The 15,630-nt window shown below is 42.0% G+C and overlaps 1 protein-coding gene across 1 annotated transcript in view; it reads left to right on the plus strand.

Annotated features, from left to right (window-relative positions):
• Nucleotides 1-336: 336 nt before the first annotated feature.
• The window catches only part of Ppp1r13b (protein phosphatase 1 regulatory subunit 13B), an 87,340-nt gene continuing 72,046 nt past the window's right edge, over nucleotides 337-15,630 (plus strand). Inside the window, exon 1 of the mRNA XM_077799405.1 lies at nucleotides 337-523. Coding sequence (XP_077655531.1) covers nucleotides 515-523 — 9 coding nt within the window. The 5' untranslated portion in view covers nucleotides 337-514. The remainder of the gene's footprint in view (nucleotides 524-15,630) is intronic.

The following is a 15,630-nucleotide window of genomic DNA, read 5'->3' on the forward strand; positions in this document are numbered from 1 at the left end:
GGTCTCCCGGAGCCGGGCACAGAGCCCTAGCACTGCCCCTCTGTCACCCGCCCCCACGCAGGAGGGGCGGGAGCTCGGCAGCCGCAGCGCGCCCCTCCCCCGCCGCGGGAGCGCGGACGCGCACGGGCGCGCTCGCACCTGGCCGCCGCCGGGGAAGCCCCTCCCCTCCCCGCCCCCGTGGAGGCACGGCCAATCAAGATCGGCGTAGGTCCGCGGGGGCGACGCTCGGGGCGGGGCCTGCGCGGCCTGCTGGGCGAGCCCGGCGGGCGGCGGGAGGCGGCCGGCTTCGGCGGAGGCGGCGGCGGCGGCAGCCGGTCCGGGACGGCTGCGCAGCACGCGAGCGGCGCGACAGTGCGGGCGAGGGCTCCGCAGCCCGCCGCAGCCGCCGCCTCGCCGCGGCCCAGTTGGAGGACGTCGCGGCGGGCGCGCGGCCTGTGAGGGCGGCTAGAGCGGCGGGCGCGGCGCGGCGCCAGCGTCCTGTCAGGCGGCGGAGGGCGCCGCGGACCGCGCCGCGATGATGCCGGTGGGTGCGGGCGGCGACGGCGCTTCCTCCACGGCCGCGCCTCCTTCCCCCGCGGCTCCCCGCCCCCGCGGGCCCGCGCCAGGCGGGCCGAGCCGGGAAGGAAGTGGCCTGGCTGGCGCGCCCGGCCTCACGGCCCCAGGGCGGGCAGGTGGGGGCGGCGCCGGGCTGTCAGCGGGCCGGGCGGGGGCCGGGGTCCCGGGGGTCGGCGGCCGGGGGCTCGAGGCTGGTCGCCGGGGCCGCGGAGACCAAATGGGAGGTAGCGCGGGGTCCAATGTGTCCTGGCGAGCGGTCAGACCAGGTGTGGGTCTCGCGGAGTATCTGCGACCCCGACCTCGATTTCCTCGGGGCGCCCGGACCCGGCAGCGTGGGCATCCCAGCGTGGGCACCTCGGGTGCTGCTCGGCGCTCGGAATCTACATTTCCCCTTCCGGATTTTGGAATTCGGTTGTAATGAGGAATGCGCTTAGTGCACGGAATCGGAGAGCCATCTTAGGAGTCCCCTTTCCCCCGTCTTCCCCATGGGCACGTTGTGCTCAAACTGGTGTGCTGTCCCTGTGTCCTGAAGGTTGAGCAGGGTCCTTGGTGCTGCTAGCGCCTTTGTCCAGCTCTCTGGGATGCCTTCGGCGAGAAAGATGCTGGCCTTTGGAGTTGCCATCCTCCTACCCAGCCTTTTCCTTTACCTGCGATCTAAATAGTAGTGGTCACTGAATTCTCATTTTTACAATTTGCTTTTTGTTAAGTAAGCATCATGACTTATGAAAAATTATGGGACCGGTTGTACCCAGTAAATTAAGTAAAATTCTCAAACAATATAAAGTGACAATACAATTTTTTTAAAAAAAATCTACAGCTATTACATTGAAAAATCACATTTCAGGGGAAGGTACATTTTCTACTAGAATACTATTGGTCTGCACCCAAGGACATTTAGATTGTATATTTTCCCACCGGATCTTTCAAGTCATTGCCTGACTCTTGGTAATTTCTTTTCCCTTTTTTGAATTGATTAAAATGCCTGGTGTTTTTCAAAGTCTTAAGATTTGACCTAGTCCATCCTCCTTTGATCCTTCTTTGGCATTAAGCTTGTTGGGATTCAAAACATGGTTTTAAATGAATGATTGTTTTAGAACGGGAATCAACTAGCATCAGAAGATCTGGGGTCAAATGCTGGTTCTGCTACTTTTTAGCTGTGTGACCTTGAATAAGTCAAAGTCTCTGAACTTGGGATTACCTCTAAAGTAGAAATAAAAGCACACCAATATGTAAGGGCTAGCTTAAGGATCAGATAAGTTGATGTGTCCAAAAGTGTTTGTAAAGCAGAATGGCATGCAAATATGGCTTTAAATTTTCAATTTCTAATTTCAACCTCTAGAGACCAGGCATTTGGAAACTATGCTCTCTGTAATTCTTGCTGGCTAGATTTTGAAAAAACATTGTGGTGTTTTGGAATTTTGAAAAGCAGTTTTAGTTAGATCCTATAATAGTTGATTGATGCACTGCTATAGTAATATTGAAGGATATCAAAAGTTTGGCTGGTTTCATCGTAGTGTAGTGTTTACTTAGTAATGCCCTGACAAGAAGCTTGACTTGTATTTTCCATATGGTACATTCAGGCGTTATCCCTCTCTTCAACGTGATCAGTTTCCAGTCTACTTTAACAGGTTTCCTTTTTAACAAGTTTGTTTAGCTGGCAGTTGGAAAATTTCATCCCATTATTCAAAATAATCAAATAGTATTTTTTTAAATGTCTATTATCAGCTATTAAAAGCACTGCTTTTGTTTTAAAATGCCTTTTCAAAACAGATGGTATTTCTCTTAATCCTGCTTTGAGGCCTTTTACTTTTGTATTTCCTTCTTGATCCCTAAAAATACTACTTGTAGGATTGAATCTTTCCTTTATTAACATAGGTAGAGATGGTTGTAAATTTAATAGAAGTTTCAAGAACATGCCATTCTTACTTGAGAATATCTTAAAGAATGTATCCAAAATGTAAATAAGATTTTTCTTGCTTTATTATATATTTGGTATTCATCATTATGATGAATCATAAAAGGAAAATTGGGTCATATTTTGTGGTTTGTATAAAGCAGCTCTGTTTGATAGAAATGTAATGCAAGCTAACAATTCAATTAAAATTTTTAGTAATTACATTAAAGTAAAAGATTAAGATATGAATCTTTGTGTCTTTATTAACTCAGTATATCCAAACTTATTATTTTAACATGTAACTGATATGAAAAAATCACTAATGTGCTATTTCACTTTTTTTTTAACTAAGTCTTTGAAAGCTTGTGCGAACTCCAGTGAAATTTTATATTTACATCTTATTTCCATTCAGACTGGCACATCTTAAGTGCTTAATAGTTAGTTGGTGGCTACCATATTGGGTTATAGATTTAGAATATATTTTATTTGAAAATTGGTAATTCATGTGTAATATCTGTGTTAACTTTTAATTGATCAGTTAGTTCAGTAAAGCACCCAGTCTCAGTTACTGGAAATAAATGAGTATATCTGGCTAAGTTCTCGTCTGCCACAATAAAGTCTTTGTAAAAGTTTATTTGCTTGTTATACAAAGTTCCCTGTCTTCTTTTAAGCAAAATTATATTTTGGAATTTTCCTTTATGAAAATAGTATTGCATTCTGTTATCTGTAGTCCCCTTTCTGTCAGGGGACTACTAAGTAAACATTTTAAAAATGTTTACTTAGCTAGTCTTGGTGGCACACTGGTAATCCCAGCTTCTCAGGATGCTGAAGCAGAAGGATTGCAAGTTTGAGGGCAACCTGGACAATTTAATGAGACTCTGTAAACAAAATAAAAAGGTCTGGGGATATAGAGTGCTACCTAGCATCATGGGGTACAATACCTAGTACCACCAAAAAAACTCAAAAAACTTTTACATAAAGTTGGAAAGGATGAAAACTTCCTAGATTCAGCATCATTCTTTTTGAAAGATGTTCAGAAGCTGGTAAAACTTCATGAGGAGGTAGGGTTGTCGGTAGGATGGGTCTAAGGATACTTTACTCCTTTCCAAAGGAGTTGATTTGAATGGGGGAAGTCCAGTATTTCTGAAGTGTTTTATTCCCAATGAAGGATTCTGGTGGACAGACACACCATGCCATGTGACTTCCTGGTTCCACTCACTTCTGTCCTAGGAGCCCTTTCAGCTTTTTTTACTGTGGGGTATAGATAACATTCATTTGTGACTGATATTTGACTTTCTAAATACTTAATACTAAGGAAATACTTATTTCAGGTATTTAAATGAATGATCTTTCCTTTTTTGGTGGTGATGGGGATTAAACCCTGGGGTGCTTTACCACTGAGCTGTACCCCTAGCCTTTTATTTTTGATTTGGAGATGGGTTTTCCTAAGTTGCCAGTTGGCCTTGTGCTTTTGATCCTTCTGTCTCAACCTTCTTGAGTGGCTGGGATTATAAGAATGCACGACTGCACCCAGATAACTGAATGGATTTTTTCCCCCAACAATGTAGAAACATTTTGAGGTGTAGATGTCTCTCTCTCTCTCTCTCTCTCTCTCTCTCTCTCTCTGTCTCTCTGTCTCTCTGTCTCTCTGTCTCTCTCCTGAATTTTCTTTTTTATTTATTCTTTTTAGACATACATCATGACAGTAGAACGTATTTTGACATGTTCTACATACTGGGCCTTTCTCTTTTTAAACCATCTGTCATATAGTTGACAACACTGAATGGGAATTAGTGAGACTTGTTTGGTAACCTTTGGATTTTTATCTCTTTGGACCTCAGTTTCTCATCTGCAAAAGATGTGGACCTGGCGATTTCCAAGTGTCTGTGGCTGGGCTAGTTGATTTATAGTGGATATTTTCATGAAACTCCAACATTCATATTGGTGTCATACAAGTTGAGGCTTACCTGATTCTTGTTTTGGCAGTCTTTTGGTAAACCTACTGCCTAAGGATCTTTGTATGGTAGGGCAGATAGTAAGAACTCAAGAAATGTTGGCTATTATTGTTAATTAATAATTCAGCCACTTGATGAACTTGACTTATCAACTTAATTAAGTAAACAGACACTGAAGACTGGACAAGATTTTTTTTTTCAATTTCCAGTTTTTGGGGGAGGGGGGTTATGGATGTAGCTCAGTGATAGAATGCTTGCCTAGTATGCATGAGGTCCTGGATTTGATCCCTAGTACTTCATACATACCAAAAATCTGATTTCTTTAAAATAAAAATTATATATATTACCATTTAAGATAATCTGTTTCTGACCTTGGAATACCCAGAGATTTCTAAAATGAAGCAAAGTCTCAATGATTCAAAGATGGGTTAAAAAAGCCTTTATTACAGTGCTTCTCAACTTAAAATATCTAAATGGATAACTCTCCATAAAACTATAGTTCAATCAGAATTTTTTTTAAATTTATTTTTTCTTTTTTTCTCAATGAAAAAGTTTTGTAGCTACTTGTTACAGTTCTGTTTGGTAGCAGTGAGTGCTTAGTAAATGGCATTTGTCCTTGTGTGCTAAGGTACTGTGGTCATAGACTTTGTTGTGATGCCTCTGCATGGAGAGCTGATGCTGAAAAGGTAAAGAAACTTGACCATTATCTCCTAGCTAGTGAGTGGCAAGACAAGATTGGAAAACAAGCAGTCTGATTCAGATGCCTTGCTCCTAGGCTTTGTACTAGTCACTGGGAGAATCAGCTGTAGTTACATTGCTAGAGATACTGGTATATTGAATTTGCTAGAAGTTTTTCCCTTTATTTATGTTAAATGGAGCTTAATATTTAAAAGAATCCCAGGGTGAACCCCAGAAGTGATAGCTTTCTTCATCTTGTGTTTACATTTAAATAAGTCTTCTTTCCTTTTTTAGCATCATGCTTTGAACACTCCATGACAGTATAAGTGATTAACAGGATTTTTAGCATCATAAGAACTCAGAAACCACCAGGTCATTGTGTTGAACTTATATAAGGGATTGTCAGTGTGCATCTTTGTGTGTGTTTGCCCAGCTGGGGAATAGTTTCTCAACTAAAGTGTGGTGGGATTTGGGGGCCTTGAAGTGCTGTTGCCATAGTTATTTCACAAACAGTGGCTCTAGGGCTAAACTGAGTCTATTGCGACACTTTCTTGGCTTAATAGCTTTGCTTTATTTTATTGCAAAGATGGCTTTACAATTGTTGTTCATACTAACTGGAAAGCAACAGCTGCTGGTGCTTCTTTTAGAAAATATAAACCTTTGCATGGTGATATTATGCAGAACAGTAAAAGGCCTGGAAAGATGAGGCAGGTTTCATTAAAATTAATGTGGCATTTGAAATATTGGTGTGCAGTTCAGAGCAGGATCTTATTGGTGGCATTGTTGGTATGCTTAGAGAAAAGTTTAACTGAATTTTGGGCAATAATGATTTGTACCATATGTTGTGATTGTCATCATCATCATAGCTCAGGCAGATGCAAAGGCCCAGTGGCAAGGTGAGAGGGAAAATAATTTACATATGATAGAAATTCATCTTTTTTTGGTGGTGCTGGGGGTGGAACCTAGGCCTCACACACACTAGGGCAAGTGCTTTACTACTGAGCTATGTCCCAACCCCAAATTCACCTTTTAACATGTACGAGTTTAGTGGTTTTAGTGTTTATACAAGGTTGTACAACTATTGCCACTATTTAACTTGAGAATATTTTCCCTGGTATATCTTTGCAATAACCCTATCCCTCATAACCTAACCCTGTCCCTCATCTGAATTGCTTGTGACCAAAAGTGACATTTGAAAGTATGATTTCAGACTATTTTTGATTTTAGAATATTTGCATATATATAGAGAGAGGCGGAGAGAAGATATTTTGGTGGTGGTTCTCAAATCTAATTGTAGAATTCATTTATTATTTCATATATACCTTATAAACATACCCTGGAGATAGTTCTGTACAATATTTGCAACGTACTGCATTTTGACTACTCCCATCACATGAATCAAGTGGAATTTTTCACTTGTGACCTTGTGTGAATGCTCAAAGCTTTGGGTTTTGGAGCATTTTGCATTTCAGATTTTTGGGCTAGGGGTATTCAGCCTGTAGTTGTAGTTGTAATCTTAAACATTTGTGTGTGTGACTGATAAATTTCTGTTTCTTTTTTTGCCTATAAATGTCATGAGAACAGGAGTTCTGTCTTTTTATTCATCATTCTACCCCCTTCACCCAACCTAATTACTGGCACATAGTTGGTGCTCAATAAATATTTGAATGAAGGGAGAAATGACATGCAAAGTAGAATTGGCCCTGTGTAAAGGGGTGTGTAGGTATGTGTGTGCATGCCTACTATAACAGGATTTGGAATTTGTCCTGTGAGTGATCATAAACCACCAATGATTTTAGAAAATGAAGTGCTTCAGTCAAATTTGTACAGAAGGAAGGTAATTCTGGAGCCAGTGGAGGATAGAGGGTCTGTGGCGAAAGGGAGATTAAAAGAAACAGGGAAGAGCAGTTGGGAGACCAGTTGGTACAGGCCTGACTAGAGGATCTGAGGCGAGGTGGAAGTTCCAGTTGATAGGTCTGTTGGAGTGAACATGAGTGCCTGTGAGTGTGTGTGGGAGAGGGGAAGGAAGGAAGTAGAGGGGCTGGAGCTGAGGATAACAAGTTTATTGCTTCAGTGTCTAGGCTTGTTTTTCCTTTAAGTTAGAGAATAATTGAGAAGGAATAGGTTTAAAGAGCTATGGGAAGAATGAGCTTTGTTTTGGCTGTGTGGGAGCTTGAGATACTGGTTATATCCCGAAACGTATTGCTCTTAAATCTTAAGCTACAATATACCAAGTTTTAAAAAATCTTTGCCTTACACTAAGTGGATTTATGTGTGTTTTGGGCATGATAGGTTGCTGTCTGGGCATCTGCAGCACACCACACAACATCACCTTGGACTAGTTTGCCTGGTCAGCCAACTCCCAGACCCACTGACCCAGCAGGCTTCCCAGGAAGTGGCTTGACAGGCTCTTCCATCTTGGTGCTGCAAGAACCTGGCAGAGTTTCCTGTGTACTTTTTTTTATAGAGGTGTAATTTGTGTCTGCAGGGTAGTTTGTGTTCTTCCTTTTGCTCTATTGCATATTTACATTTTTATCTAATGACAACCTTGAAAATAGTATTGGTAAACAATAGTTCACATCACAAGTGGCCAAAGTATAGACAGAGATTTTTGGGATAGAACTAGAAGTAAAAAGTAAAGTTTCATTATAATGTAAAGAAAGATGAAGTAAAATTTGGCAACTTTAGGATTAATAAGGGGAAAAATAACAATTGGAGCAAAGTGCCTTGTGATGGAAAGACAGACGAGAATATGCACAGCATACGCTCACCAGCACAGCCCCAGACCAAGGTGGGTATCTGCTTCTGGCTTTGCACTTAGAGCTCTGTGAGGCTGTGGACAAATTATTTAGCTTTTTTATGTCTTATCTTCTTTAAAATGGGTTTAGTGGCAATGTCTTTGGTAAGGTTGTGAGGTTGTCAGGTGCTTAGAGTGTTAACCTGCCTAACGAGCTTTTGGTAAACTTGGCTTCTCTTATATTTTCTCCATTGACAGTAGGGCTTCATGGCAGACAGCATTCAGTCAGAAAAGGTCTTTATTGCATTTGGAGCATGTTTATGCCCTTCCTTGTGAGGAAAACATGAGTGTAATTGCAAAATATATCAAGTTGATAGGACAGAGAGGGATGGTTTGCTTTTCTTAGAAATTAGAGTTTACCTTCCCTGTCCAGTACTTGTGTTATTCAAATCCAGCTAGAAGCAGAATATGATGCACTTCACCCAGTGTTCACTCCCCATGAACTGAAATCTGAAGCTCACTCCCTTTTTTCTGATTAGTACCTAGATGGCTCCTCCCAGGCCACCTTGTAGGAAACACCCCTCCCCTCTCAGTGATTTTTTTTTTTTTTTCTCTGTATAGTGCTGTGTCTGCCTGACAGTTGTCTGTGGCTGCCCCTTGAAAGCAGTTTTGTTTTCTTCTCCCAATGAATCCTGGTGCTGAGGATATCATACCCCTGGTTGGCATTCAGTAAGTGCTTGTTTACTGAATGAGCTCAACAGGCATTTAGGATGCATTAATTACACACTGTGTCTGTCCCAACTCTCAGTGATCTCACATGTGGGATGTAAACAAAAAATGCCAAAGATCAAAGTGATAGAGTACCGGGTACAGCAAAGCACAGTGGTGAGAATGGTGTTCACAACCTTGAAAAGTAGAGAAAGTTTCAGAAGTGACATGGAGTGTGTTTGAGGAGGAAGCTGGGGGTAGAGAGGATGGGGAAGGGCTGGCAGGTAGAGAGGTTGACATGTGCAGAGCACTGCCGTCTCAGTGTGGGGGGAAGGTGGCTGGCATGAGGCCTGAGGGAAGGATGATGTTAGAAAAATCAGTGGAGGTCAGAATCTGGGGGGTCACAAGTGACCTGCATAAGAGTGTGGTTGTGATCCCTAGGAGAGTGAAACTGGTGAGGTTTTTTTTTTTTTTTTTTAATATTTGCAAAATATACATGACATAAAATGTTACATTCAAGTGTGTGATTCAGTGGCATTGGGTTCATTCATGTTGTTCAGCAGCCATCTCCATCTTTCATCATCTTCTCAAATTGAAAACACCATTGATAAGTTTAAATCGAGTTTTACATTGCTGGGGTTAGAGATGTAGCTGGGGTTAGCATGTGGAGTGGAAGAGTCCCCCTGGCTGGCAGAGCAGAGCAGGGTTTCTTAGCAGTCAAAATAGTTGTCAAGGAACTGAGCACTGAAGCAGAGTTGAGCTTGCTGCAGACTCCTCCACCCTCACAGAACCTTGATTATTCCATGTCATGAAGTTCTAGTTGCCTGGCTGCTACATGTGAGGGTGCTGAAGGGCGGTAGCTGTAGCAGACGGATGCTGGAGAGCGTAGCTGTGGGCTGGAAGTCATACAGAGACACAGCTTCCAGCATGCCCAGAGACTGTGGTAGGGGAGCCTGACCTGTCAGCACCTGAGGCATCACAATTAGAGATCACACACAGGGTGTAGTTTAAGTTTCTGTGATGCCTGAGTCATCAGAAAGGAGTAAATAATATCGGTGACATAGACAGCTGCTCGGTGCATTGTAGATGAGCTGTACTCAGTGGAATCATAACTGGCCACAAATGCAAGTCAAAAATTTCTAGGAGTTTCTGGGCACATTGGCACATACCTGTAATCCTGGCGACTCAGAAGGCTGAGGCAGAAGGATCTCAAGTTCAAGGCCAGCCTTAGCAACTTGGCGAGGCCCCAAGCAACTTAATCTTTTTCTCAAAAAGGTGTGTGTGTGCTAGGAATGTAGATCAGCAGTAAAGTGCCCTTGGGTTCAATCCTTAGTGCAAAATAAATAAATAAATAAATTCTAGGAGTTACATAGTAAAGTAAAAAGATGTAGGTGAGGGCTGGGGTGCCTAGCATGTGTGAGGCACTGGATTCAATCCTCAACACCACATGAAATAAAATAAAATAAAGCTATTGTGTTCACCTACAACTGAAAAGTAAGAAAAAAAGATACAGGTGAAATTAGTTTTAACATATATATAAACTAGGCTGGGATTGTAGCTCAGTGGTAGACTGCTTGCCTAGCATGTGTGAGGCACTGGGTTCGATTCTCAGCACCACATATAAATAAATAAAGGTCTGTCTATAACTAAAAAAAAAAAAATATATATATATATATATCTATATGTATATATACGTACATATATGTTTAAACCTATTTTATCTAAGATATTTCAAAATATACTTAATACTAAACTATCATTGGTGTATTTTGCATTTTTTCCCTTGTATGAAGTCTCTTATATTCTGGAACATTTTATACATCGATTCCATCTCAATTTGTGTTGACTGTATTTCAGGTTCTCAGTAGCCACATGTGGCTAGTGGCCATCAGATGGCCAGTGCAGTTTCAGAGTTTGGCTCAGAGAAGGGGGTTAAACCCCCAGCCGTGCAGAGAATGCTGTTTGTCCTAAGAATTAATTCCATGAGGATTATAAATGGCTGGGGCTTTAATATAGTAGTCCTCACTTGCTAATCTTTACTTTTAAGTTTGTAAAACTATTAAGAGGCAATATAGTCAAGGAGTACAGATTTTGGAGCCGGTGGTGTAGGGTTTGAATCTCAATTCTTGTTATTTCTTGGGTAAGTGACTTACTTTTCTTTTGTTTCAGTTTCCTCTCTCATTGAGTTTTGTGAAGATTAAATGAGTTGTCATTGTGGAAGGGACTTACAGCAAGACCTAGTGTGTTAACCCAATATGTTTTTCCTCAGAGTGTTAAGTGGTTTCGATTCAGTACATTTCAAAGCTATTCTTGGTTTGAAGACTGATTAATTTCAGATAAGCATTTATAAAACAAATTTTCACAGGTGAAGAAAAATGTTAAATTGTTATTTTGTGAGAATGCATTCAAATTGTCTTTGGGTAACTAATTGTTTGCTACAACATTTGATTCTGCCTGACAACAACAGAAATAGTGCAATTAATAATTAAAGATTTAAGATTATAATTAAAAATAGGAAAATTTTGAAGAGGTGATTTTAATCAACATTTAATTGCTAGTACTGTTATAATTAAGCTACTCTTTTTCTCTGAAATACTTTATTAGCCTCACTATGTCTAGGGAGACTTTAGTTCTAGCTTAATTTTGCCATCAGTATATTCTAGCACACTGGATTATTTTGAGTTTTGCCTTCTTCTATTTTTCGTAAGTAGACTAGAAAAGCATAGCAAAAATAAAATCAGTGGGTAAAAAGGTTACTGTTTAGCACTGGATGAAGCTGTGAGCGGGTCCTGTATCACCATGCAGAGTGACACAGGCTAGATGTCTGGCCACAGGGTCCTGTGGTTGCTCCACTGTCCAGTGTTTGCCACAGAAGATAGCCCCCTAATAGGGCCATCGAGTTGGGCCCTGCTCTCCAGTTTTTTTCTCTTTTTCTGGCTGCTACAATACGTCTGCTCACCTCCCAACCCTGTTCCGTTCAAGGCCAACTCCTTTTCTGAACCAGCCTGCACGTTGCTTCCTTTGGGAAATCTTTCTTGACCCTGAAGTCTGGAGCAGATCACACCATGTGTGATCTCATGGTGCTCTGCACTGTGGGTTTCTGGTATCTCTCCTCTCTTTGCTCCAAATTCAGTGAGGATCAACTCTTTTTGAGAGTTGCTAGTAATTAGATACTTGTGTGGAGAGGGAGAATGGGATTTTTTAATAATAGCAATAGTAGATGCTCATGCTTTTGATGATAAAGTCAAAAGTAGTTAAATTCGAGGACTGAACTTAATGGAAAAGTGAACTTTTGTGTTTTGCCTGCATGTTTTACCATGTGACAGCTGTTATTAAGTGTCTGAGCTTTATGGTTAATGATACAATATAAGAACCTGTTTCTAAAAGTTTATGAGGTATTGGCCATTACTTAAAAGAAGTGTGGTGCTATAAATTATCAAAACCAGAATTGCCTCGCATGTGGAAGGCACTGGGTTCAATCCTCAGCACCACATAAAAATAAAATAAAGGTATTGTGTCCATCTACAACTAAAAAAATATTTTAAAAAACAAAACAAATCAGAATTCTTTAGTAATACCAAGATGGCATGACAAGGCATAAAGTGGGGTTTGTAGTTTTTGGAGGCTCAAATAGACATTTGAATCTATGCAAACTCACTACCCAACCCCGAGAGTAGTACCTAGCATGATCTAGCTTCATTGCTTCATACTTTTATTTAGAAATTTTCATTGTATTTCTTGTGGTCTGCAGCCTTATTCGTTTGCCATGAAGCAGTAGTTTATGACCTGTGTCTCTCCAAAATGAGGAGGGATGCAGAGGACTGCTAAAACTCTTAGAAGTGCTTAATTCTTGGAGTATATGAATGGAGCAGAGGGCTCTCCATGTGAAAGCCTTTTTTTTTTTTTAGTAGGGCCAAATCTTCGTCACGTTGGATTAGGCCCTGACTTCCTTTTTTTTATTTATTTATTTATTTATTTATTTTTAGTTCTCCACGGACACAACATCTTTGTTGGTATGTGGTGCTGAGGATCGAACCCGGGCCGCACGCATGCCAGGCAGGCGCGCTACCGCTTGAGCCACATCCCCAGCCCCATGTGAAAGCCTTTGCTGGAGAAGCTCCTACTGAAGCAGGGGTCTGAGTCTTGAGTTGCAAATGATCCTGGGAACCTGGAAGGCCAACAGGCCCCAGCAGAGTGGGAGGTGGTTCTATGCTGGAATCAGTGCTTTCAACTCTGTGCTCCGGTTATCTGAGACGGCATTGAGAAAGATAGGGCTCAATAGGGAAGATAAATGTAGTACCTTTAATGTGGCATACAGCATATATTTATTAATATATATTTATATATTTATTTCCCACACAATGGTAGGTCCCGTCTTCTAGGTGTTTGTAGTCTAATTGGTGAAAACATGCAAAGCAGCTACTTCATAGGGAAGGAGTGCTTGAGAACACGGTCTTTGGTACAGGGCTACGGTTGTCAGAGGGGGCAGCTGAGGAGGAAGACTGGTAGACTGCGAAGCCTTTGATGGTTGAAATTGGGTTCTGGGGATTTGAATCCCCAAGGTCAGTTGATTTCCCAGGTATAGGATCTTTATTGTCAGGTGCAGACCAGAGTCCATGAGTTTGGCTGGCCTCTTGAGAAGAAGCCAGCCAAGACCAGAGAGGATGAGTGTGCCAAGCACATGTGGACACTGCCCTTTTCTTCCTCTCTGTCCACCCACCCCTGGCTCTTTTTTGAGAGAACATCACCGTCCATCTCTCCTTGAAGAGGGGGAGAGTGGCTTGCCAAATTGTGCTGTCCTAAAAGAGGCCTAGGGACCCTTGTAGCAATGTGCTTTTGCAGGCACACTGTTGAGTCATCTCTGGTTGGATCCTGGTGTGGAGCCAGGGCTTCAGCTTTTCTTGAACCCACTTCTCCATCAGTGAGATGGGCATGCTGCTGCTGCATCTGCTCCCAGGTCATCAGCGGTTCTGTTTCTTGTTCTTGTCAATTAAGGCAAGATAAGGAGAGTTTTTTTTTTTTTTTTCCAGGAGGAATTGATGAATCTTTTTATAAGGTTGGCCTTTTATCTGCTGGTGAAGTAGATAATTGGAATGAAATGTCATGAAAAGGTAAATTTATTCTGTGGGTTTTTGGTATTTTTTTCTTAGCATTGGCTTATTAAATATGTGTTGCTTTGTGATACTCATCTCTTAAGAGTGTGTGTGTGTGAGGGGAGATTTAATAGGTGAAATAAGGCAGATATCCATAGGCATGATTCATATCGGGTGGCCCTCCCTCCAGATGTACAAGGGAAAGTCTTGGTTTGATCAGTTGTCCTGGAAAGCTGTCCTGTTAGCTCTTTTTTTCCTCACTCAAAAGTGGCATATTTGGTTCTTAATTATATGGTCACTTCAATTATGCCCCTAAATCGGGTGCCTTTGACTTATTCATTTAACAAATTATTGTCACTTAGCTTGTATTTTCTAGGATCCCACTGGTATTTATGGAACCCTCTTATATTTTCAGTGCATATCTTAGATATTTTTGTGACCGGCTACCCTTTCTTTGTAATTTGTATTTGATCATGTTTCTTATGTTAATTTTGTTTTATGGTTCTCTGGTAACTTAATTTCTTAATTTACAATTTATAAAGTATTGATGGGTTTTCCCTATTTTTTAGTGCCCCAAATTATTGTCAGATACTGAAATAAAAAAAGGGAGGGGGGATGAGATTTGAGAGAACATCACAGGCCAGGTTGTGCTAGGCTTCAGAGACTATCTGATGTGATAAGAAGCATAGCTAGTACCCATGGTAGGGAGCCTGCTCTGCTGAGTCCAGAGACCCTGCTTCCATTCTTGGTTCTGTTGCTGATGAGGTTTATTAATCTTGACAGCTTGTATCTCTGTGCTTCAGCTGACTCCTCTGTAAAATGGGGAAAGGGTGTTGGATTGGGTTCTAGTCTGGCTTCAAGATTTTATGACTGATCTTTTTGATAGCTTGTTTGAAATTCTCAGTATAGCCCTTTGAATTGAACTGAATTGAATGCTTTACAGAGGATTAAGAAGCAAGTGCCACTCATCTGATCACTAACTCAAAATTCCAAAAAGTATTTTTTATCACTTCTTTCCCAAAAAACTTTAGTTTGAAAAGAATTGAGGCACCGGGGCTGGGGATGTGGCTCAAGCGGTAGCGCGCTCGCCTGGCATGAATGCGGCCCGGGTTTGATCCTCAGCACCACACACAACCAAAGATGTTGTGTCCGCCGAAAACTGAAAAAATAAATATTAAAAATTCTCTCTCTCTCTCTCTCTCTCTCTCTCTCCCTCCCTCCCTCCCTCCCTCCCTCCCTCCCTCCCTCCCTCCTCTCTCCCCCTCTCTCTCCCTCTCTCCCTCCCTCCCTCTCTCTCTTTAAAAAAAAAAAATTAAAAAAAAAAAGAATTGAGACACCTATAAACAGTTGTCTCAAATTTTCAGTTTAAAGTGTATGTTTTTCTTTTAATAGGCCTGGTATGAATGTTACCTTGGTGGACAAAACATTTTGTTTTGAGTTAAAATATGGATTCTTGTGAGAACATTTTATGTGCTGAGCCAATACTAACGTGGGCTATTTTGAGACCATAGAGGAGAGAAAACTGTTTGTAATGTGTAGGAAGAGGATCATATAAGCAAAGGCTATCTGCCCCATTTTTTCCTCTTTGTATAGAAACAACCAAAGCCTTAAACTGGGTGGAGCTGGGCTTCCCTGTGTTTGCTGAGCAGAGGAGCTGAGGCCTGAGCCTGGCATGGTGGCCAGGAAGGAAGGGCATTCTCCATGACAGGATGCACCCACTTCCCAGGCCTGCCCAGGAGCTCTGGGGGCTGTGGGATGTCTGTTTGCCCTGCCCCTCGTTGTTAAGCTCCGTACCTGTGGGCAGGTAGAGGACCAGTCAAGGTCTCCAGGGCAGCTGCCCTAATGCCCCGAGCACAGCTTTGGAGCTGGTCATGCTGTCCATATCTCAACACCTTCCTGAGTGTCTGAGGTGCCTGGGGTGAGGACTGGGCCTTTCTCACCTGATGTTTCTTTTCATAAAGTGATAATTGTGATGAAGTTCATCTTGGTTCCAAGTGACAGAAACCAGCT

This window comes from Urocitellus parryii, chromosome 6 (genome assembly GCF_045843805.1).
Source record: "Urocitellus parryii isolate mUroPar1 chromosome 6, mUroPar1.hap1, whole genome shotgun sequence".
NCBI classification, from domain to species: Eukaryota; Metazoa; Chordata; class Mammalia; order Rodentia; family Sciuridae; genus Urocitellus; species Urocitellus parryii.